This window comes from Podarcis muralis, chromosome 16 (assembly GCF_964188315.1).
Source record: "Podarcis muralis chromosome 16, rPodMur119.hap1.1, whole genome shotgun sequence".
NCBI classification, from domain to species: domain Eukaryota; kingdom Metazoa; phylum Chordata; class Lepidosauria; order Squamata; family Lacertidae; genus Podarcis; species Podarcis muralis.
Window position 1 is genome coordinate 9,162,988 of NC_135670.1, and position 25,355 is coordinate 9,188,342.

General features: G+C 48.7%; 1 protein-coding gene and 1 long non-coding RNA gene across 2 annotated transcripts in view; one reads left to right on the top strand and one right to left on the bottom strand.

Annotated features, from left to right (window-relative positions):
* Positions 1 to 25,355, bottom strand: part of LOC144325793 (uncharacterized) — a 273,530-nt gene that overhangs the window by 117,538 nt on the left and 130,637 nt on the right. The gene's annotated exons all lie outside the window — the stretch shown is intronic.
* On the top strand, positions 9,480 to 24,527 carry LOC114586599 (mothers against decapentaplegic homolog 6-like). The gene is made up of 4 exons (XM_028710232.2): positions 9,480 to 9,631; positions 13,559 to 13,938; positions 16,432 to 16,524; positions 21,983 to 24,527. Exons 2-4 carry the CDS (start codon positions 13,563 to 13,565, stop codon positions 22,516 to 22,518), a joined length of 1,005 nt encoding a protein of 334 aa, XP_028566065.2. The 5' UTR covers positions 9,480 to 9,631; positions 13,559 to 13,562; the 3' UTR covers positions 22,519 to 24,527.

Here is a 25,355-nt window from a genome sequence, read left to right on the forward strand (position 1 = left end):
TGAGATGCCCTTGTGGTTTGGAAAGGGTTTCCGGGTGGGGGGTTTCTCTCCACATGTGACAAGAGAGGGGACTGTTCTGGCATTAGGCTAGCTAGCGAGGGCCAGGCCTCGGCAGCACCCAAAGCGGCCTTGTGACCTCTCGGATAACTGAGAAGTTTCCAGCGATTTGCACAAAAGGACAGCGTCGGCACCACACGCCTGCTTAAAGCCAGCTCTGAGCCAGCCTCCCCAGAGTCGAACATGCATCTTCCTTTGCAGAGGTTTGCAGCCCCACGTCCGTGGGTCTTGGCGGCCCTCACGGGCCCCTACTTTGGCCGCCCAAGGGCCGCACGACCGCTTGCCCTCCCCTACTACAAAAGCGGGAATGTGGTCAGTCTGGGTTACTGGGCCCTGCAAGCTCTCCGCGAATGTCTGTACGTCCTCCTCTGCTGCTGGTGCCTGAAGGAGATTCTGGACTGAAGGGTGTCCGTCTCCCATGGGTGACTAGCCTTGTGGGCTGCGCCATGCTGAGATGCCAGGCTGCTGTGCCACCTGCTGTGCCCTTCCGGGCGAGCCTTTGCCCCAGGTTTTCCAGATCTTGAAGATTCCTCCTGGCTGCTACGTTGTAAGCCACCATACCATGTAAGTTTGTTTTTGCTTGTTTTTTTACGCTTCTCAATCGCCTAAGGCCGCCTTGACCAACCTGGACTACAACTCCCATCATCCATTGTCATTTGCCATGCTGGGAATTGTAGTCCAAAAGATCCGGAGGGAACCAGTTTAGGGAATGGAGTGATCATAAGCGTGCTGGGCTTTTTTGCTGCCTGCCTGGGACCGCAGAAGTGGATAACTATTTGCCATGCTGTAATGCACATTTGGGTGGGAGATCTAGTTTAACAAGGCTGCTTTTGCGTAATATAAAAAGCTGCTCTCTGCCAGGTCTAGCTATGCATCCATCTCACCAATAATGTCCACTCTGACTGGCAGCAGCTCCCCAGCATCTCAGGCAGAGGTCCTTCCAGTTACCAACCACTTTGCTCTTCTTCAGCCTGATGCCCCCGCCAGATGATGTGAGACTACAACTCCCATCATTCCCTGCCAGCTTAACCAATTGTTCTGAATGATGGGAGTTGTGATCCAACAGCATCTCTTTAATGTGGTCTTTTAAATGGCTGTAACAGGCCCTGGGACCTTAAGGTAAATGGCGAGTAGGAAATCAAAACACTACTACTACTATTTAAAAACAGACAATTATGATTTAATACTACTACTGATCTGGGACGCAGGTAGCGCTGTGGTCTAAATCACTGAGCCTCTTGTGCTTGCCGATCAGAAGGTCGGAGGTTCGAATACCCGCCACGGGGTGAGCTCCCGTTGATCTGCCGTGGCTCCTGCCAACCTAGCAGTTCAAAAGCACACCAAAAGTGTAAGTAGATAAATAGGTACCGCTCTGGCGGGAAGGTAAACGCCATTTCCGTGCGCTGCTCTGGTTTGCCAGAAGCAGCTTAGTCATGCTGGCCACAAGACGCTGAAACACTATGGACAAACGCCGGCTCCCTCGGCCTGTAAAACGAGATGAGCACCACAACCCCAGAGTCGTCCACGACTGGACTTAACTGTCAGGGGTCCTTTATAGTTTTACTACTACTGATAATAATAATTTCCTACATTTATATCCCTCCTTTTCCTGTAAGGAGCTCTAAGTCCGTTGATAGTTCTCCTCCTCATTTAATCCCCACAAGAACCCTGTGAGGTAGGCTGGGCTGAGAGGCGGTGACTGGCCCAAGGTCACCCAGTCAGCATCATGGTTGAGTGGGGATTTGAACCCTGGTCTAGCACTCAAACCCTTGTAAAACTGGGGTCACCAGCATCGAATGATGATGATACAGATCGTGGGTAGGCAAACTAAGGCCTGGGGGCCGGATGCGGCCCAATCACCTTCTAAATCTGGCCCATGGATGGTCCGGGAATCAGCATGTTTTTACATGAGTAGAATATGTCCTTTTATTTAAAATGCAACTTTGGGTTATTTGTGGGGCCTGCCTAGTGTTTCTACATGAGTAGAATGTGTGATTTTATTTAAAATGCATCTCTGGGTTATTTGTGCGGCATAGGAATTTGTTCATTCCCCCCCCCCAAAAAAAAAATATAGTCTGGCCCCCCACAAGGTCTGAGGGATAGTGGACAAAAAAAGTTTGCTGACCCCTGATATAGATCATAGAGTTGTAGAGTTGGAATGGACCACAAGGATCATCTAGTCCACCCCCCCCCCCGCAATGTAGGAATCTTTTGCCCCACATGGGGCTCGAACCCAGAACTGTGGGATTAAGAGTCTCACGCTCTACGACTGAGCTATGCTGGCTGTGTTCTGCTTGTATATTTGTAAATAGAGCAAATGCCACAGGGACACTTTAAGGCACCCTGACTGTCTTCCAAAGAAAATAAGCTTAGTAGTGCTGCCCCCTAAACTTCTGTCTGCTCCAGGAAAATGGGTGTGCACAGCAATAAAACACACACACATATGAGTGAGAAGGGCAGGAGTTTGAGACTAGGAAAGATTTTGCTGGAGAAGCCAGCTTCCCAAATAAATAATAAACCAAGTAGGCTAACCAATGACAGGCTAGAGCAGACATAGGCAAACTCCGGCCGTCCAGATGTTTGGGACTACAATTCCCACTAACCCTGACCACTGGTCCTGTTAGCTAGGGATGATGGGAATTGTAGTCCCAAGCATCGGGAGGGCTGGAGTTTGCCTATGCCTGGGCTAGAGTATAGGCAACCAGTGAACCCTGCCTGGTTTTGCTCGCTAGATTCTCACCAGGAACCGTCTGATCAGAAGAACAGGAGTTTAGGACAGGATAGTCCCCCACCCCCACCCCGCCGACTGAACTTCTATTCTGTTTCAGGCTCCTGAGATGTAAACAGGACCAAACTGAAATAAACCAGCAACACCCAACCACCGATATAACCCAGTTCTCCGAGAGCGATGAGGATAAACGACAGCTTGGCTCTGGGAAAAGGAGAGAGACAAAAAAAGCCGGCGTCTGCGCTGGATTTCCGTCAGCTGCCGGGCTGGGGACGACTCAACAGAAATAGAAGACTCCAAACAAAGATATACAGACTCCCAGCCTGTATCCGGCTGGCTCATTCAAGGGGGGGAAACAACGTACATTGTCCTGGAATTCCACCACTGCAGCTTAGGGAGACCTTAAGCCACAGATCGAAAACCTATAGCCCTCCAGATGTGGCTGGACTACAATTCCCAGCTTTCCCGAACCATAGGCTGTGCTGGGTTGGGGCTGATGGGAGATGGAGTCCAACACTAGCTGGAAAAAGCCAGTTCCCCCTCCTTTCCAGCACAATGCCAGTAAGTGCATTGGAGATGTGTTCCCTGATTGGTTGGGACATGTGTCTAGGACAGGGTGGGAAAGTGGCTGGACTACAACTCCCATTTTCCATGAGCCATTGGCCATGCTGGAAGTCGGAGTCTGACAACTTCTGGAGATGTCCTCTATCAGTATGCCTAGGAAAACAGGGCTCCTGGGGCAGAGGGAATTTCAGCCACTGCTGGTGGTGGTTTTGCATGGTGAGGATATACGATATCTTTATTGTCATTGTCCCATGCAGAACAATGAAATTGAAAAACTACATAAAACTACATAAAAACTACATAAAACATTCAAAAACCCCTAAAAACTCTGAAACCCCATTTTAAAATACACTATACTATAGAGACCCCTTATGCTGCGTTTAGAACCAGAATTGCATTTGCGTAGAAACTGTTTCTCAGGCGGCTTGTCCTGGTCTTTATAACCCTGTACCTTCTTCCAGAAGGCAGAAGCTGAAAGAGATATTTCCAGGGTGCGCACTATCCTGCACTATCTCTGCCGCTTTCTTATGGCACCTGGAAGCATAGATTTGATCTAAGGTGGGAAGAGTGCACCCAATTATTCTCTCCGCAGTCTTTACAACCCTGGACAGCATTGTTTTTTCTCTGGCCGTGCAGCTCCCAAACCAGACACACAGACCATAAGTTAATGCGCTCTCCACAGTGCAATGGTATTGGAGGGGAGGCAGCTGAAATGTCCCCTTCAACTCAGCTTAGAAGAGCCAGGGGAGCCTTATTCTACCTTGCATGTTCTCACGATGACTTCAGCCTCTTTTAGTGCTTCTCTCTCACACATGAACCATATTAAAGCAAAAATCCCTGCATGTAGAAACATATTGCGTCAAGGCAAAGGGGTGATCAGACCTCTTGCCCCTGAGGTGCTGGCTTTCTTCATGCAGGGGGTTTTGTTTTGATTTTTATGGGACAGGGGAGATTCATGTGACCCCACCCCCTGCAATAAAACCATCATGCACAGTGGCATTTTGAAGTGGTCTATGTTTGCGGTGATTATAGACTGAATCTGATTTTTAGAGAGGGTTGTGTTGTTTCTGATCCAGATACACAATATTGCCTCTCTGTACCAATGGGTTCCTGGGGTTACACAGTTTGCAAACTTGGTTTCTTGCAATCATAATGGAGTTGGGGTGCCCTGGGATTGGGCAGACTAACTTCTCCCATGTTCCCCAAGCGAGTTCCCAGAGTACCCAAGAGGGGAAAGGTGCAATTCGAATGTGCCTCCTGACCCATTCCTTGGAAACAGTGCCTACCAACCCCTCCAGCTTCCTGGTTCAGCCCTTCCTCTGCTCATGTAGCCTGAAAACCTAATAAATTATCTTTGAACACTGGCTATATTTTCATCAGCACTTCTTCACACAACAAACTTGCAGAACTCCCTGCCACAAGAAGTGGCAATGATCGAAACTACCTCAGATGGCTTTTAAAGAAGCGTTAGGTACATTAGCAGAGGAGGATAAGCCTATCAGTGATGATAAACCATGAGATCAAAATGGAACTGCCATGTTGGAACTGCCATGTCTGAATAGCAGGTGGTAAGGACAAACAACAGTTAATGCCCATCATCTTCATAACACTAAGGTCCAACGTGAGCGCCTTCTGGCGGTTCCCTCACTGTGAGAAGCAAAGTTACAAGAGACCAGGCAGAGGGCCTTCTTGGTAGTGGCGCCCGCCCTGTGGAACGCCCTCCCATCAGATGTCAAGGAAATAAACAACTGACTTTTAGAAGACATCTGAAGGCAGCCCTGTTTAGGAAAGTTTTTAATGTTGGATGTTTCATTGTATTTTTAATATTTTGTTGGAAGCCGCCCAGAGTGGTTGGGGGAAATAATAATAATAATAATAATAATAATAATAATAATAATAATAATAATAATATTGCCTGCCTGGCCACAGCTGGAAACAGGATATTAGGATAGATGGATTAATTATTGGTCTGATCTGCCAAGTTAATGTTAATAAAGCAATGAGATATAAAGATAAAGGGACCCCTGACCATTAGGTCCAGTCGTGGCCGACTCTGGGGGTGCAGCACTCATCTCACTTTATTGGCCGAGGGAGCTGGCGTACAGCTTCTGGGTCATGTAGCCAGCAGGACTAAGCCGCTTCTGGCGAAACCAGAGCGGTGCACGGAAATGCTGTTTACCTTCCTGCCGGAGTGGTACCTACTTATCTACTTGCACTTTGATGTGCTTTTGAACTGCTAGGTTGGCAGGAGCTGGGACCGAGCAACGGGAGCTCACCCCGTCGCGGGGATTTGAACTGCCGACCTTCTGATCGGCAAGTCCTAGGCTCTGTGGTTTAACCCACAGTGCCACCCGCGTCCCATATATCCCCCAATGGACAGGTGCAAATTCTCTGGTCATATGGGACTTTTTTAAAGGATCCTTCCTTCCTCTGTGAGGGCAGAGCCGAGCTTCTAGCAAGTGTAAAAGCCCTTCTTGCATTTTTGGATAAAAAAAAAAGAGAGAGATATGCTGCTGGTGCAGCTATATCTCTATCGATTTCTACAATTTTGTAGTCGGGCACCTTAAGCAGTCCTGTTGTCTCTTGGTGTCTATAATTCTTTGCCTAACCATTGCTTTTCCTTGGCCTGAGCCCAGATTTAAAAGGGCTTGAGGGGCAAAACCCAGTTTCTGAAGAATGTTATGGATGCTGAGATTCCTGCATTGCAGCGGGTTGGACTAGATGACCCTCGGCGCCCCTTCCTTCCAACGCTACAATTCTCTGCTTCCCTGCCCCAACCCCTCCAGCGTTCAGCTTCGCTGCTGGATTCTTGCATTATTCTCTCCTCCCCTCCTCCTCTTCCCCTTTCGGTCGCCACTTCCCCATTCCTGACACCGGCTAGCCCTGCCGGCTTGTCTCCAGCTCAGCTCCAGGCCGTTTCCTGCTTCTCTTGATAAGATCCTCTCTCTCTGCAAAATCCCAGACTGGCTGGAGCTCTCTGCAAAGGTCACAGCCTGGACAGGCCTGAAATCTGGCGAAGAATGCAGCCGGCCCCTCCGGGGAACTCCCCTGTAGGAACCGGGGCTCCACATCTCTTTGCCTCCACGGGGTCCGGCGGTGCCAACAGGTGCCAACCGTTTGTTCTGTGATGGTATGACTTGGCGGCGCCCGCCTGGGCCAGCCTTGCAAAGCGCCGTTCCCGGCCTCTGTTGCAATGTTCAAAGCACATCCTCCTGCTCTGTTGAATTGTAGTTTTAACCCTCACAGAGCTACAGTCTCCAGCACCCTTGGCAAACTACAGTTCCCGGGATTCTCTGAGGAACGCCACGTGCTTGGGGCAGAAGGCCCTCCCAGACTAAAACTGCGTACAGTGGTACCTCGGATTACAGACGCTTCAGGTTACAAACGCTTCAGGTTACAGACTCCGCTAACCCAGAAATATTACCTCAGAACTTTGCTTCAGGATGAGAACAGAAATCGTGCTCCGGCGGCGCAGCGGGAGGCGCCATTAGCTAAAGTGGTACATCAGGCTAAGAACAGTTTCAGGTTAAGAACAGACCTCCGGAACGAATTAAGTACGTAACCAGAGGTACCGCTGTACACAACACATATTTAAAGTGCACGCACAATGCAAAACAAATTTTGGGAACTGTAGCGTGCTGGGAGCTGTAACTCTGTGAAGGGGTAAGCTACAGTTCCCAGGGTTCTTGGGTGACAGGATGTGATTTAACTGTATGGTGTGTGTACAACGTTAAAACACACAGCTTTTCAAAGGATAAGGATAAGGAGGTTTGATACACGCAAAACGATAAAGGCATCCTCTGCGAATGCATAAAGCGCTCCAAAGAATACTAATTTACTTGGTAGCCAAATACACAAGTTAGCCTGAGAGCTACTGCTTTATTAGGGTGGCCAACTTGCTAAAAACCATGTTTTAAAAAATGCAAGATGCATTTTAATTGTGACAACGGCACCCCTTTGACCGTGGGGGGGGGTTGAGGACAGCGGGGGGGGGGGGGACGACTCACGGGTTTGTCACCACCCATCCCCCAAATCTTTGGAGCTGCCTGCTCAAAGAGGATGGGGGCAGCCCCGGGCGCCAGTCAAATCTCGCTTATCTCCCTGGAAAATTGAAGGAGGAAGTGTAAGAGATAGCCAGCTCTGAGCCATCAGACTTGGACGCCCTCCGTCCTTAAAGGGGCAGCCTTTTTCCGCTGCTGAACAATTGCCAGATTTTTTTTAATTTCTCCTTTCCCCACTATGCTTTTATAGCAGGTGCCAGACCGACGGGGGTTTAATCTCGGCCTGTGTTCCACTGCTGCCCCCCATCACTGGGGGCAGCTGCTGGGACCATATAAAACCAGTCCTGAAAGACCTACATTGGCTCCCAGTACGTTTCGGAGCAAAATTCAATGTGTTGGTGCTGACCTTTAAAGCTCTAAACGGCCTCGGCCCAGTATACCTGAAGGAGCGTCTCCACCCCCATCGTCCAGCCCAGACACTGAGGTCCAGCGCTGAGGGCCTTCTGGCAGTTCCCTCCCTGCGAGAATTGAAGTTAACAGGGAACCAGGCAGAGGGCCTTCTCGGTAGTGGCGCCCTCTCTGTGGATTGTCCAGATAAATGTCAAACAGATAAATACAATGGTACCTCGGGTTAAGAACTTAATTCGTTCTGGAGATCTGTTCTTAACCTGAAAATGTTCTTAACCTGAAGCACCACTTTAGCTAATGGGGCCTCCCGCTGCTGCTGCTGCTGCACCGCCGCTGCACAATTTCTGTTCTCATCCTGAAGCAAAGTTCTTAACCCGAGGTGCTATTTCTGTGTTAGTGGAGTCTGTAACCTGAAGCGTATGTAACCCGAGGTACCACTGTAACTAAAAGACTTTTAGGTCATCTGAAAGCAGCCCGGTATAGGGATGTTTTTAATGTTTGAGATTTTTATTGTGTTTTTAATATTTTGTTGCAAGCCGCACAGAGTGGCTGGGGCAACCCAGTCATATGGGAAATATATAAATAATATAACTACCATGGTGATGTAATACAAGCTATAGCTTGAGCCCTTTTTGCAGCCTGCCCTGCCAAGTTACCTGAACTACGAGGAATAATAATAATAATAATAATAATAATAATAATAATAATAATAATGTGTAGGCAGAAACTTCCCCCCCCCACCCCTTTTTAGAATCCCTTGGGCAGGAAAATGAAACAGATTTTGAGGGTAGGCCTTGCAACCAGCTAAGCTCTACCTTTAAGCCTCAGGAATTGTGTCCCTTTTCCATCCTCCCCCCACCCACCCCCTTTCCCACCCAGTCCTTGTTTCAGACCCAGAACCTCTTGTCCCTTTCTTGGGCTCCGTGATCACTGCAGATGGTGACGGCAGTCACAAAATAAAAAGACGCCTGCTTCTTGGGAGAAGGGCAATGACAGGCCTAGACAGCATCTTAAAAAGCAGAGACATCACCTTGCCAACAAAGGTCCGTATAGTTAAAGCTATGGTTTTCCCAGTAGTGATGTGTGGAAGTGAGAGCTGGACCATAAAGAAGGCTGATCGCCGAAGAATTGATGCTTTTGAATTATGGTGCTGGAGGAGACTCTTGAGAGTCCCATGGACTGCAAGAAGATCAAACCTCTCCATTCTTAAGGAAATCAGCCCTGAGGGCTCACTGGAAGGACAAATCCGGAAGCTGAGGCTCCAAGACTTTGGCCACCTCGTGAGAAGAGAAGACTCCTTGGAAAAGACCCTGATGTTGGGAAAGATGGAGGGCAGAAGAAGAAGGGGGACGAGAGAGGACGAGATGGTTGGACAGTGTTCTCCAAGCTACAAACATGAGTTTGACCAAACTGCGGGAGGCAGTGGAAGACAGGAGTGCCTGGCATGCTCTGGTCCGTGGGGTCATGAAGAGTCGGACACGACTAAACAACAACAACCATTTTCCCCCTGACATCCCAGGCACTGATAAAACCTTCAGGTCAAGCCTGGCAGCTGCCTGCTGCCATTGGCATGACTTGCCCTGGCAGAGATCCCTCCAGACCAAGGTTTTCCCCCCCAAGCTCTCCCCCCACCCCACCCTCACTGACGCCCCGTTTCCTCCCCCTGCTTGCTGCCTCCCACGCAGAGAGAGAGAGAGAGAGAGAGAGAGAGAGAGAGAGAGAGAGAGAGAGAGAGAGAGGCTGGACGGAGGAAGCATGGGGAGGGAACAGCCCGCAAGAAAAGAGCTTGCCAGGAAGTCTGTGGGTTGAGCCGTCCTGGTCTCCTGGCGGGGTCTGCACCCAGTGGTGTGTCCAGCCGCTCTTTGCCTTCACAGTGAGTGTGATCCGCCCTATCTCGCTTTTGGACAGGCGTCTCTAACTCGCCGGGCAGTTAGGGAACCTGCTTGCTGATGCTGGGTACCGGGGCGGGTGCATTAACATGTTAGATGCCCGCCGCGCGTGCACTGTCGCTTGCGCGGGGCGCACGGGTGATAATTTGCTAACCAGGGCCGGATTTAGGTCTGATGAGGCCCTGAGCTACTGAAGGTAACGGGGCCCTTTATATGTCCAGCTGTCCTTTGTCAACAACAAATTGTCGCTGTTTTTTTTCTGTGTTGAATATATGCTACCTGGTAATTTATGGACCTAACAGGTATCTAAAGCCATTGGCACATAACAAAATATGTATTTTATCAAATGTTGAACTGAAACACAGTTAAGAAGAAGTCTATTAGTAGTGAAATACCATTAAGAAGAAGTATGTTAATAGTGAAATAATTATTAAGCTCAAACAAAATTATTTTTGTATGCATCACAAACTTAATAATGCAAGAACTTTGATTGGCATTTGGCAATCACGAAAGTTCCTTTGAAAGGCTCATAATCTAGTCTCTAGAAACTTGCTGTAACATGAAATAATAATTGTAGGTTTTGTTTTATTTGTTTTTAATCTTATATTTTGGAAATGTACACCCAGGTGTTTTTTCCTTTAATTTTTTGGGGGGCCCCCAAGAGAGTGGGGACCTAAGCTATAGCTTGTTTAGCTTATAGGTAAATCTGGCACTGGTGGTAATGTGCTGACAAGGGCTGAGGTTGGTGTGGGAAATAGCCCCCCCCCCCCCCCCGCTGACCAGAGATTTAAAGCTCTGTGATGCCTCTATAAACAGCCATGACTTCTTCCCCCAAAGAATCCTGGGAGCTGTAGTTTCTTAAGGGTGCTGAGAGTTGATAGGAGACCCCCTGTTCCTCTCCCGGAGCTACAATTCCCAGAATTCCCTGGGAAGAGGGATTGTTAGTTAAACCGCTGTGGAAATCGTAGCTGGTGGGTGCTGGGAACTAGGGTTCTCCTCTCAGCACTCTTAACAGTCATGGCTTCTCTAAAATAATATTGGGAGCTGTAGCGTGTGGAAGGTGCTGAGGGTTTTTAGGAGACCCCCGTCCCCTGCAGTCCCCTCTGACAACCACAATTCCCAGAGCGGTTTAACAGTCAATCCCTCTTCTTCATTGGAACCTCTGGGAACTATAGTTCTCTGTGAGGGAAACAGGAGTCTCCTAAAAACTCTCAGCACCCTTAACGAACTACAGTTCCCAGAATTCTTTGGGGGAAGCTATAGCTGTTTAAAGCAGTATTATCACAGTGCTTTAAATGTAGGTTGTGAATGTGGCCCCTGGTTGGGTCAGTGTGGTTGGTTCCCCCCCCATTTTTTAATATATAATTTTTATTTATTTTCCATTCAACGTTATACATTCACATCGTCATTGTCCACAATGCCACCCTGGCTCTTTAGAGCCTATCAACGACTCGTGGCTTTCGAAATTAACCTTTATATCATTGCAATTTATACATTTTCCAGTTCCAATTAGACTGTTTACAGAACATCTCAAAATTTAAATGGATATAGAAAGATAGAAAATTTATCATTGCAAGTCTTCGGACAGCCCTGCGAGCGATGTTAATTGCTCACAATAATCTTTGAAATATTGTATAAATTTACTCCAGTCCTTTTGGAATACTTGATCGTGATGGTTTCAGATTTCTCCTCTCGGCTTCTCCAGTTCTGCAAAGTCCATCATCTTTATCTGCCGCTCTTCTTTCGTTGGTACTAGGGTTTCTTTTCCATTTCTGGGCTTAAAGAATTCTTGCCGCGGTTGTTACATACATAGCGCTTCTCTTCCATTTGTGTGCCTCTGTTTGCACAGGTCCGTGTGGGTTAGAATGTGGCTGTAATGCACAATGGATGCCAGTTGCTTTGTGCTGTTGTGCCGCTGGCTGGCTACTGTTTACAGGGAATCAGCAGAGCAGGCTCTGGGATTTTCGGCTGGACTGCCTAGCTGTCTCCAACAGATGTGAGGAAGCATTTGAGCATTTGAGAGTCAGAGGAGGTCTCAGAAATCATCTAGTCCACTTTGCTGTTTGATACCATTGCGGCTCCTCTGCTAGATGACTTTCCAGCCTCTAGACTGCAGTGTTTCCCAACCTTGGGCCTCCAGCTGTTTTTGAACTACAATTCCCATCATCCCTGACCACTGGTCTTGCTAGCTAGGGATGATGGGAGTTGTAGTCCAAAAACAGCTGGAGGTCCAAGGTTGGGAAACACTGCGTCTAGAGAAGGAGATCTCTTCATCTCTCAAGGGGCAAACTTTTCGCCTGTTTGTGAATAGTTAGGAATTTCTGCCTTCTACTGAGTCAGACCATTGGCCCATGTAGGTCTGTACTGGTTACACGGGCTGGCAGCAGCTCTTTTGGGCAGCAGAGTCTTTCCCAGTTCTAACTGACCCTGGGACCTTCTGCTCTGTCACTGAGTAATAATAATAATAATAATAATAATAATAATAATAATAATAATAATAATAATAATATTTATATGCCACCCAACTGACCAGGTTGCCCCAGCCACTCTGGGCGGCTTCCAACAGAATATGCAGAAACACAACAGACCATCAAACTTTAAAAGCTTCCCTATTCAGTGGTACCTTGGTTCTCAAAATCTGTTCTGGAAGTCCATTCCAAAACCAAAGCGTTCCAAAACCATTAAATGAAAGCAATAATCAATGTACTGTACTATAAAATAAATAAGACAGTATTGTAGGTGATAGTCATTGTTTGGATGGGGGGCTTTTACCTATTTCCACAGTCACACAGTCAATCAATCAGTAGCTGAACTGGGTTCCACACAGTCACAAAAACAAATTGACCGAAAAAGCCTCAAAAACAAAAACACAAAATAAATAGCAAAAACAAAAGCGCCAAACGTAATCCGTTCCAGAAGTCCGTTTTGACTTCTGAAACGTTCGGAAACCAAGACACAGCTTCTGATTGGTGCAGGTGCCCCAGAAACAATAGCTGCCAACCGCATCAGACGTTTGGCTTCCGAAAAACGTTAGAAAACCAAAGCACTTAATTCCGGGTTTTCGGCGTTTGGGAACCAAGGCATTTGAGTACCAAGGCGTTTGAGAACCAAGGTACTACTGTATACGGCAGGCTTCCTCAACCTCATCCCTCCAGATGTTTTGAGACTACAATTCCCATCATCCCTGACCACTGGTCCTGCTAGCTAGGGATCATGGGAATTGTAGGCCGAAAACATCTGGAGGGCTGAGGTTGAGGAAGTCTGGTATATGGAAAAACAACAGACCATCATACAGTAAAAGCTTCTCTATATAGCATTGCCTTCAGATGTTTTCAGAAGGTTATGCAATTGCAGTGGTACCTCGGGTTAAGTACTTAATTCGTTCCGGAGGTCCGTTCTTAACCTGAAACTGTTCTTAACCTGAAGCACCACTTTAGCTAATGGGGCCTCCTGCTGCCGCTGCGCAATTTCTGTTCTCATCCTGAAGCAAAGTGCTTAACCTGAGGTACTATTTTTGGGTTAGCGGAGTCTGTAACCTGAAGCGTATGTAACCTGAAGCGTATGTAACCCGAGGTACCACTGTATTTATCTGTTTGACATCTGCCTGGGAGCGTGTTCACAGGGTGGGCGCCACTACCGAGGAGGCCCTCTGTCTGGTCCCCCCCCAGTCCCCGCAAAAAAAAAAAAAAACCCTCAGCAAAGATCATGGTGCTCTGCCTGGTTGCTAAGCAACACCTCCACCACCTCTTGGTCAGCTGACTGCCACACTCGCAGAATTAACCCTTAAATTACAAACCGAATGATCCTTGCACTTCCAACAGGCTATATTACAGGGATGCGATTGAGAAGATGCTTTGAACGCACGCACAAAAAAATAATAGTGTTGGTTTTGTCGTTCTGTCTCTATAAAGCCTCATGTTCCGGTCTCGGCGAGCCAGCTTGGCACAACGGCTTTGGAGGCACCGCTGCGTCACGCCCGGCCCCGACGACAGCCACGGGGCGTTGAAGCCGGCGGCTCTGGCCCTCTTCAAGAAGCTGAAGGAGAAGGAGCTGGAGCTGCTGCTGTGGGCGGTGGAGAGCAGGGGGGCGGGCGAGTCGGGCTGCGTCTGGGTGGAGTCGCGAGGCTCCAAGCCGGGCCTCCCCGCCTCGCTCCTCCTGTGCCGGCTCTTCCGCTGGCCCGACCTGCGCCACCCGCACGAACTCAAGCGCCTCAGCTTCTGCAAGAGCACCGGCGGAGAAGGCGGCGTCCACTGTTGCAACCCGCATCATCTTAGCCGGCTCGCCGTACCTGGTGAGGAACGCGGGAGGCAAATCAGGCGGTGTTTTGGGGCCTTTGACCCTCCAGGTGTTGTTGTTTAGTCGTGTCCGACTCTTTGTGACCCCATGGACCAGAGCACGCCAGGCACTCCTGTCTTCCACTGCCTCCCGCAGTTTGGTCAAACTCATGCTGGTAGCTTCGAGAACACTGTCCAACCATCTCGTCCTCTGTCGTCCCCTTCTCCTTGTGCCCTCCATCTTTCCCAACATCAGGGTCTTTTCCAGGGAGTCTTCTCATGAGGTGGCCAAAGTATTGGAGCCTCAGCTTCAGGATCTGTCCTTCCAGTGAGCACTCAGGGCTCATTTCCTTCAGAATGGAGAGGTTTGATCTTCTTGCAGTCCATGGGACTCTCAAGAGTCTCCTCCAGCACTATAATTCCAAAGCATCAATTCTTCGGCAATCAGCCTTCTTTATGGTCCAGTTCTCACTTCCAGGTGTTGGCGGACTACAACTCCCATCATCCCTTGTAAGCTTGGCCTATGGCCAGGGATGATGGGTGTTGTGGTCGGGCAACAGCCAACGGCCACAGGTTTTCCCCATCCCTCTTGTAGACACACGTCCCAACCAATCAGGGATCACAGACCAAATTCACATGCAGAGGTGGAAAGAAGGGGTGGGGAGCCCGCGGCCCTCCAAATGGGATGGACTCCAACTCCCACCAGCCCCCGGCCATGCTGGCTGCGTCTGGTGGACCAGATCATCCATCATCCTTGGCTATCGGGCATACTGGCTGGAGCTGATAGGAGTTGGGAGAGCCCAGAAAGTTCACGAGGACCACAGGCTCCCCGATCTATTTTCCCCGGGGGCCGAATCTGCTCTGCGTGGACCTACAATGAAGCTGAGCGCTAGAAGATCCAGGGCAGATTGAACAAAGTGCTCCTTCACGCAATGCGTAGTTAAACTATGGCTAAATTGACGTACAAACTACGAGATAAGGACAACTGTGACTTTAAAGAAGAATGGGAACACTTTACAAATTACTTTAAAAAACAACAAAACGAGTTGGACTCCTTGGCAGGTTTTGAATAAACATAAAAGGTAAAGGTACCCCTGCCCGTACGGGCCAGTCTTGACAGACTCTGGGGTTGTGCGCTCATCTCACTTAAGAGGCCAGGGGCCAGCGCTGTCCGCAGACACTTCCGGGTCACGTGGCCAGCGTGACAAGCTGCATCTGGTGAGCCAGCGCAGCACACGGAAACGCCGTTTACCTTCTCACCAGTAAGCGGTCCCTATTTATCTACTTGCACCCGGGGGTGCTTTCGAACTGCTAGGTTGGCAGGCGCTGGGACCGAGCAGCGGGAGCGCACCCCGCCGCGGGGATTCGAACCGCCAACCTTTCGATCGGCAAGCCCTAGGCGCTGAGGCTTTTACCCACAGCGCCACCCGCGTCCCTTGAATAAACATACACAACTTTATTGATTGATAACATGGTAGACAGATAATGTAAGGTTATTTGTATAATTTTATAACATGCGGAGAATAATATGTGGTGAGAAATCAGAGAGAGGAGCTGAGGGAAGTCTCTGGGGGAGGGGAGGGTTTGAGGGGGGGAGGGGGAAAAGGGGAGAAAATAATGAATATGATATGTGTTGATATGCTGTTATGTTGAAATTGTTAATAAAAACATTTTTTTAAAAGCCTATGGAACTCCCTCCCACTGGAGGCAGTGAGACAGCCACCGATTTGGGTGGCTTTAAAAGAGGATTGGACAAATTGGAAGTGAAGCCTCTCTATGGCTAATACCCAGGACGTCTGTGTTCTCCTGCCACTGTCATTGCTTCTGAATAACTGTTGCTAGGAATCACAGGAGGGAAGAATTGCTGTTGTATTCAGGCCCTGCTAGCGAGTTTCCCATGATGCATCTGGTCAGCTACTGTCAGAACAGGATGCCGGACTAGATGGGCCATTGGCCAGATGCAGCAGGCTGGTGCTGCTGCCATTATTATTATTATTATTATTATTATTATTATTATTTACTACCTTTATCTTCCAACGATCTCAAAGTGGTGTACATAGTTTCTCCTCTTCCCCATTTCATTCTCACAACAACCCTGTGAGGTAGATTAGGCTAAAAGATGGTGAATGGCCCAGGGTCCATAGCTGTCAACTTGTCCCTTTTCTTGCGAGGAATCCTATTTGGAATAAGGGAATTTCCTTTAAATAAAGGGAAACGTTGACAGCTATGCCAGGGTCACAACCAGTGAGCTTCATGGCTGAGTGGGGATTTGAACCCTGCTCTCCCAGGTCCTCTAACCATTACACCACACTGCCTCTCAATATGTTCTTATGCTCTTCTGTATTCAGCTCCCGCCATCCCTGTCCGTTATCCAATCTGGCTGGGGCTTATAGGATGCTGGACTTATTTTATGGCAGCACCCGCTGCCCCCCTAATCTTCAAGATATGAGACAAAGGATTTAAAAGTGGCTCATGCCTTCCCTTATTATTATTATTATTTTCTTTTATAGAGACCCCTCTGCCCCCCTACGGCAAGATCTCTCCTTTCGCAACCCCTCTGAAGTGCGCCAACACGTTGAACAACAACCGCAGAATATGGCAAGGTGAGAAATCGGGAGCCTCGGTGTGACAGAGGGTCTGATCCTGCGCATGGCTGATTCTGTGTCCAGGCTGTCAGCAAGGGAATAAATTTTCCCAGCAGGGATTGGAACCAGCTTCTGATCTGGTTTGTGGGCCGGTTACTCCCAGGTTGCTGAGACTCCTCAAAGGAGTAGAAGATCTGCTTTTGCATCTGGTAGATTCCAGCTTCAATTCCAGGCATCTCTTCCAGGGGGGGGCATTCCAGAATAGTGGAACAGGGAAGCAGAGCTCCCCCCCCCATCTGCTCTGCCCTGACAAGCCAGCCCCATAGCCTCCCTGCACCCATCTCTTCTAATATGAAGAGGCCTGAAACCAGGACATCGTCTTCTGGGGCTGCACTATTGCACAAGTCTCGTGACCCGTGCAAGATTGCAAAAGGGCTTTTTTTGGACACAGTGCCCCAAAAGGGCTTTGGGGGGCAGCGAACTTGTGCAGCACCTCTAAACACGCGCTTTGGGTTGCCGTGCCCCCCCCCCCCCAAACTGCAGCCCCAAATAACGCGAGATCGTGGCGGCCGTTTTGGCCGCCTCTCACAAGAAAAATCAGAATGTCCCGTTTTCGTCAGGACAGTTGGAGGGTATGTTCTCCTGTCACCTCGGGGCATCAGGCTGCCTCAGAAGAGAGAGTTGCGAAGCAGAAGGTTTATTCTATCAGCTTTGCTGGAGGCCCAGCACCACCAGACACCAGCTGCCCCTGAACTGTGCCCACGTTTGGTCAATATAGGGCAACAGTTTTGAAAATCTGTGCCTGAGCTTGGGTTTTCCTCTGCCCTCCCTGTCCCTCTTTCCTTGTGTGTTGTGCCTTTTTTTGTTTTTAAAGATTGCAAGCCTGCAGCTAGGGACTGTCTTGCTTTGATTGTAAGTAAGTCGCTCCATACTTTTTGGATGAAGAGTGGGGTACAAATACTCAAAATTAATATATTTAGGTCCTTGACTTTATGCCCCATCTGTGAGAGACTGAGCTAGACGGGACTTTGCTCTGATTTAGCAGTGCACTTCTTATTTTTGGCCACGTGAGGACTGAAACCTGCCTCTCTCAGCACTACCCTGAATCGTGGCCCCCAACCCTGTTTGAAAAGCCTCCTGCAGTTAGAGGTCCTTATCCCGGGCACGCCGATTATGCTGTCCTCTTGAGAGGAGCATGAAAAGCAGGCAGGGAACTGCCCGGTCCAGAGGCCTTCCTGGAGGCTTTGCAGAGCAGAAACTTTTCAAAAAGCGAGGGACGGACACCGACAGACGGCTGCCCCTGTTATTTCTGGTTCCCGGCGGCCGGGAGGAAGTTGCAGCCCGCAGAGACACAGACAATGTGCCCTGACGTACAATGCAGCCTGGGATCTGGCGCCCAGCCACGCCGCCACGTCTGAGCAAGCTCTCGGCGCCTGGGCTGGCTTTTCCTCTGTCCCAGCCAAAGATGTGGGACCCCAGCGAGAGACCGTGGGGCCTACGTGCCGCCTCTCAGCGCTCCCAGCCGCCCCCCGTGGGACTTCCCGCTCGCATTGTCCCAGGGCGCCTTTGTCTGAGCAGAAACCCAGGAGTCTCCTTGACCAGGAGGAACAGTCCATTCCTTATTTGTTTAATTCTATCAGTCCCTAGTTGTTTTTTAAAAAAATAATCTTATTTTTTGCCTTTGGGAGCTGTGCCTTGCCGCAATGGGGCCAAAGGGCCATAACTCAGTGGTAGGATGCCTGCTATGGATGCAGAAGGTCACTAGCTCTACTTATTACTTTATCTTAGAAGATTCTAGTCCTCATGGAACCAGATAAATAGCCGATTTAAATAGGAAGCTGCCATACACATTGAGCTCAGTACCGTCTGCTAGGGTTTCCTGGACATAGCCAGGATTCGGCCATTGTAAACAGCGCCCAGGTGGAAATGGCTTAAATGCTGTGAAAATCTGGACGTATGGCAACCCATCTTGGAATAATAATAATAATAATAATAATAATAATAATAATAATAATAATTTATTTGTTCCCCAGCCACTCTGGGCGGTTTCCACAGAGACCAAAAATACACTAAAATGTCACACATTAAAAACTTCCCTGAACAGGGCTGCCTTAAGATGTCTTCTGAATGTCAGGTAGTTGTTTATCTCTTTGACATCTGGTGGGAGGGCATTCCATAGGGCGGGCGCCACTACCGAGAAGGCCCTCTGTCTGGTTCTCAGAAGTGTAGATTTTGGCGAATTCCTTAAAAATAGCTCAAAAACAACTTCTTTTTTTGAGGGGGGGGAAAGCTCAACCACTTTGGGCAAAACTAAAAAAAAAAACCTCAACAACTTTTGTGTCTGGATTTTCAGTTTTATGGCAACACCAGTTGGTTCTCAAGCTTTTTTTCTTTGGGCCGCACTTTCAGAATAAAAATTGCTCGCATCACACCGGATTTTTTCATTGATAAGAAATGCATTGGAAAACAAAAATCTACAACTCCTAGCGGTGCTTGATTTTTTAACAAAGAACACAACTACATTATAATCTGACCACGGCACATGTGGAAAGTATGAAACAATGCAGAACATGACTCATTCCCAGAATATAATATTGGTGGTCCTTGAATCTCCCCTTCCTATTTGCCATCCTCTCCTGCTACACCCTTTGAGAATCACTGGTCTGCACTGACCATCAATGACTTCTCCAAGAGTTTTGGGCAGGGGACATTCGCAGCCCTACCTGCAGATGCTGGGAATCGAACCCAGGACCTTCCACTCGTAAACTGGGTGTTCTACCGCTGAGCCACACAGCCTTTTCCCCTTCAAAGACTCCTCCAGGGCAATACAATTCACTTTAAATCAGCATCATTATCTATACCTTTGCATCTGTACATATCTATACACATGAAAATCTCTGCCTCATTTTTGTCTTTTTTGTGGAATACAAATGCCCACCTTAACTTTGTGGTCTGATCCTGCAGGGCTCTCCTTAAAAGTTCTCAAATGAATTTTGGAATAAGGCGTTTTGCTGAGATCTCTCTGTTAACAAACAAAATCTTTCCATGTTTCCGCCTAGCTTTTTTTTGGAGGCTGTATGTGGGAACGGAACGGGATTTGGAAAGGAAAGAGCTTATTTCTCATCTCTTAACAGCAGCCCAGGGGCTCCGTGGCTAATATCCTGGAAGACTTTTAATCTTAATCATCTGGATTGCTGGCATTTAAGGGTTTGGCAAATTGCCCTTCCTTAAAAAAGATTATCTCCTAAACGAAAAGTATCTAAAAGGCAGAGCTCGAATGACTCATTCATATATATGATCTTATTTCTTGTGCAAATATTTTTATTTGTTTATTGCATTTATATACCAATTTTATCTTCCAAGGAGCTCAAAGTGGTCTATAGGGTTCTGCTCCTCACAACGACCCTGTGAGGTGGGTTAGGTTAAGAGATGGTGACTGAACCAAGGTGAACTTCAGGGCTGAGTGGGGATTTGAACCCTGCACTTCCAGGTCCTAGTCCAGGGGTCAGCAAACTTTTTCCGCAGGGGGCCGGTCCACTGTCCCTCACACCTTGTAGAGGGCTGGATTAAAAAACAACAACAACACAAATTCCTATGCACACTGCGGAGAAAATCAATGACAAACCTAGACAGCATCTTAAAAAGCAGAGACATCACCTTGCCAACAAAGGTCCGTATAGTTAAAGCCATGGTTTTCCCAGTAGTGATGTATGGAAGTGAGAGCTGGACCATAAAGAAGGCTGATCGCCGAAGAATGGATGCTTTTGAATTCTGGTGTGGGAGGAGACTCTTGAGAGTCCCATGGACTGCAAGAAGATCAAACCTATCCATTCTGAAGGAAATCAGCCCTGAGTGCTCACTGGAAGGACAGATCCTGAAGCTGAGGCTCCAGTACTTTGGCCACCTCATGATGTTGGGAAAGATTGAGGGCACAAGGAGAAGGGGACGACAGGGGACGAGATGGCTGGACAGTGTTCTTGAAGCTACCAGCATGAGTTTGACCAAACTGCGGGAGGCAGTGGAAGACAGGAGTGCCTGGCATGCTCTGGTCCAGGGGGTCACGAAGAGTCGGACACGACTAAACAACAACATGCACACTGCGAGGGGGGCAAGTAGTCCTTATCTTCCCAGGGGCTGCCGCCGCCACCGCCACCACTGCGCAATCTGCCCCACAGGAGCACCAGTGTGGTGGCAGGGGCAGGAGGAAGAGCCGAGCGGCAGCGGCTCTGCCAATCAAACGCCGCGCCTGGTTTACCTCAGCGCGGCGCAGGGACGTCTCTGCCAATCAAACGTCACTGAGGTAAACCAGGCGCAGTGTTTGGCTAGCAGAGCTGCCGCCGTTCAGCCTCTTCCTCCCATCGCTATTGCCCGAAGTCTCGGCTTCGCGGCACAGGCTAAATTTAGGACCCAGGTGGGCCTGATCCTGCCCGGGGACCGTAGTTTGCCAACCCCTGTCCGAGTCCAACACTCAAACCACTACGCCAATTGAGGCGCCTGCTCACTCACTCAGTGCCATCAGTCTATGCAGATGTTTAGCTTATTTAAACCTTTGCTGGAACCTTGATTCTCAATAATGATGGAACTCACAGTTAGAGAATACTTTCATTTTTTATAAATCTTTGTTATTCGTGTGCGTTAATGCTTTGTGATACCTTTTCAGCCGCACTTTTATCTTTGTACTTTCGTCCTTCCAGGCTGCGGCGCTTTATAATTTAAATTTACGAGTCACAGAATCATAAATAAATAATAATAATAATAAACCTTTATTGTCACTACACCACCTGTGTGCAGTGAAATTAAACAATCCCCCCCACACATACACTTAGACTTGTTCGCGCTCTGTGTGCTTGTCAGAAGTCAATTACACCACTATTATTATTATTTTTTTAGAGAGTGGGAAGGGACCCTGAGAGACATCTAGCCCAACCCCTGCAATATAGGAATATGTTTGGGCTGCCATACGTCCGGAATTCCCCAGACGTAGCTAGGATACGGCCCTCGTAAACAGCGTCTGGGCGGAAATTGCTTAAATGTTCGGGAAAATCCGGACGTATGGCAACCCATGTCAGAAGTGTCAATTTTGGCGTTCTTCTTCTTCTTTGTAGATTTTGCAAAAACTTTTATGTCCAAGTTTCCATTTTTTAAAAATACGGCAACCCAAATTGAATATGTAGCTGGAGTATCTGCACTAAGTTCTTCTTTTTGTTATCTTTGCGCTTTTCGTTAATTAACAAACTGATAATTTTTTTTTAAGTTCTTGGAGGACTTTAATGTGGAGGAATTATAATATGCAGCTGATTTAGATATACTACTAAGGACCCACGGAGGGGAGTCCTAAGATTCGGAAGAGCCTTGTTTGATTTCGAAATTTCAACGTGTTAAATGTGAGATTTGTTTTGTAAAAACCAATGAAACTATTTAATAATAAAACTAAAAAGTTCTGAAGGGAATGCCTTTCTCTCCCCCCCCTCCGCAGACACCAGCCTCTCCCAGCGCTCCCTCAGAGACGGCCACTGGTGCAAACTGGCTTACTGGGAACACCGCCTTCGAGTCGGGAGGCTCTTCTCCGTCCACGACGACCACGTCAACATCTTCGCCGACCTCCCGGCCGGCAGCGGTTTCTGCCTGGGCCAGCTGGGCTCCAGGAACCGTAGCCAAGCCGTCCAGCGAGCCCGGGCCAAGATCGGGCAAGGCTTGCTCCTGAGCCGCGAAGGCAGCGGCGTCTGGGCTTACAACCGCAGTGACCACCCCGTCTTCGTCTGCTCCCCAACCCTGGGTCCTCCCGGCGGCTCCGGGCCGGCTGTTCACAAGCTGCTTCCCGGCTACTCCCTCAAGGTCTTTGACTACGACCGCGCCGGCAACCTGGCCTGCTGGCAGGGCCACCACGACGGGCCCTACGATGCCCACAGTGTCCGGATCAGCTTCGGCAAAGGCTGGGGCCAGTGCTACTCTCGGCGGTTTATCACCTCTTGCCCATGTTGGTTGGAAGTTCTGCTGAGTATACCTAGATGAAGAGGGGGGCAAGGAGCCAGGAAAGGGGGCTGGTTTTGCGGGTGGTGAGGGGGGAACCCCCTCTCTGAGCCTTGGGGGCGTCCGGGAAAGATCTACGTATTATTTCCCAGCTTCCTCGCGCAGGGAGAGAGAGGATTCTGCGAGAGTCGGGTGGCTTTTGTAAGTTATCTGTTTCCTTATAAATATACGGGTTGAGAAGGTAGTGTCATATATATAAGTCGAGAAGGTAGCCTGAGGGCGAGCAAGTTAGAGGTAGTCGCAAGGCAGAATTAGAGCAGGGCCCAACAAACTGAGGTTGACAGCAGAATTTTTGTTTTTTGTAGTTCACAAACCAGTTCAGCAAGTTCGGTAGCTTCCTCCCTGGGAATTTTAGCACTTCTGCTAGTGCGGCTGCAGTTTTAAAGTTTCAGCATCCGTCTCCCCTATGAAAAAAAAACTACAGTTCTCAGGGAGGGGTTTTTTGGTTGTTGTTTTTAAGCGAAACTGGTTTCAAACTGGATTTGTCGTGTAAACGCAGCTGCTGCTTTGGGGATGGAAGGCAGCCACTCAAAGCAGTCTGCTGGGGCAGAAATGACACCATTCAGGTTTGTAAAAGCTTCACCCCGTGAAGCTGAACAGCAATAAAGTGCAGGTTGGAGAAGCAATAGGTGTGTTTTTTGCTGTCCGTTTACAGCATCCACTGTAGGGAACGTTCCGCTGGCTTAGACGGCCTTAGAAAACGGAATTGGAGAGATTCCTGGAGGAGGACTGGCCCATCGACGTCTCTTAAATGTGGTGGGTAAATGGAACCTCCAGTTCCAGACGCAGTCTACCTCGGAATATCACGTGCTGGGGATCGGTAGCAAGGGAAACAAACCACAGCTTCCCACCTTGCTTGTAGGACACGGGTAGCCAATTTATACCAAATCAGTTCATTGGTCCATCTAGCCTGGTAGTATCTACGCTGACTGGCAGCACCTCTCTGGGGTATCGGGCAGGAATCTCCTGCGACCTGGAGATAACCAGGAGCAAACCTGGGACCTGTCTGAATGCAAAGCAGATGCTCTGCCACAGAGCTAAGGTCCTTTATGTACCAAAACAAAACCCTAAGATTCTAGTCCTCATGATTCTGAATAAACTGGTGAATTAAAGAGGAACAATACAAGCTGCCTTAAAGTGAGCCCAGCCCTTGACCCGTCTATCTCAATATTATCAGTATACCAAGGGCAGCAGCACTCCAGGGTCTCAGACAGGCGGTCATTTGCAGCCAATTTGAAAATGCCAGCATTTGAACCCGGGACCTTTTGCATGCAGGGGAGATGCCCTACCCGTTGCGAACCTCTGGTGGGCTCCCTTTTGAGGACAGGACGCCAGGCTGAGATAAAACCCTTTGGTCTGACGTATCAAGAGTTGTTGTGGAAAGAAGCTGGGAGGACAGCAAGTTGGAAAGCAATAGCGAAGGAAATCTTGCTCATGTCCTGACCCTTTTTGATCTCTTAAGTAAGAGCCCAGCTTCGGCTGAGACATTTCTTTATTTTTGCCTCCTTTTCTCTTTTGCTATTAGTGCGCCACATTTATTTCTAGTGCGCTGCATAGAACACATAACTTGATATTTGTGCGGGGGGGGGGACCAGGTGTGACCGACCCTCTTCTCTGTTTGAGCAGAGAGAGAGGTTCAGAGGGGATCCTGAAATGAGAAAGGAGGAGGAAGGGGTGTTTGTGAGGATGGGAAAGTGGGTCTTGAGGAGAGGGTCTAAGGAGAGAAGAGAAGATGAATAGATGGGAGGTTTGCCGAGGCAGAAGAAGGGGCTGGGAATGGATGGTGGTTGTGGGAGCTGGAGGAAGTTGTACTATAACAAAAGTAGGAGCCTGACAATACCTTTTGTAGGTGTTACGGGCCGAGCAATTTTATACCCAGTTTATTTATTTCATTGTCATTTCATAAAAATTTTATACCACTCGATTGTAAAAGGAAACCAGCAACCCTCGGAAGAGGTTTACAACAAGAATAAAGCAAATAACATGATCAATGCAGACTGTTTCAGAATCATAGAGTTGGGGGGGGGGGTCCAAGTCCATGCAGTGCAGCTGTCCCATACAGGGATCGAACCTGCAACCTTGGCATCATCAGCACCACACTCTCGATAACGGAGCTATCTACCAAGAGCAGCTCTTTACAACGTTCAAAGGAATAATTAAAACCAACGATAAACGGAAAACCAGATTAAAAGGTAAAGGTAAAGGGACCCCTGACCATTAGGTCCAGTTGTGGGCGACTCTGGGGTTACGCGCTCATCTCGCTTTATTGGCCGAGGGAGCCGGCGTACAGCTTCCGGGTCATGTGGCCAGCATGACTAAGCCGCTTCTGGCAAACCAGAGCAGCGCACGGAAACGCCGTTTACCTTCCCGCTGGAGCGGTACCTATTTATCTACTTGCACTGGTGTGCTTTCGAACTGCTAGGTTGGCAGGAACAGGGACCGAGCAACGGGAGCTCACCCCATCGCGGGGATTCGAACCACCGACCTTCTGATCGGCAAGTCCTAGGCTCTGTGGTTTAACCCACAGCGCCACCCGTGTCCCATGAAACCAGATTAACCTTCTACAAATCTAGGCGGGCTTTCCTAACCGCAGGTTTTTAGCAGGCGCCGGAAAAAGTGCAGCGAAGGTGCAGTCGGTGTCAATCGGCAGGGAGTTCCAAAGTGCCAGTGAATCCTCACTATAGAAGTTTTGATTTCTTAGCAGTGCAGAACGAGTGTTCTATAGGGACATAGGAAGGTGCCTAATACTGAGCAAGGTCATGGGGTTCATCTAGCTCAGTATTGTCAACACAGACAGGCAGAAGCCTCTCCAAGCTCTA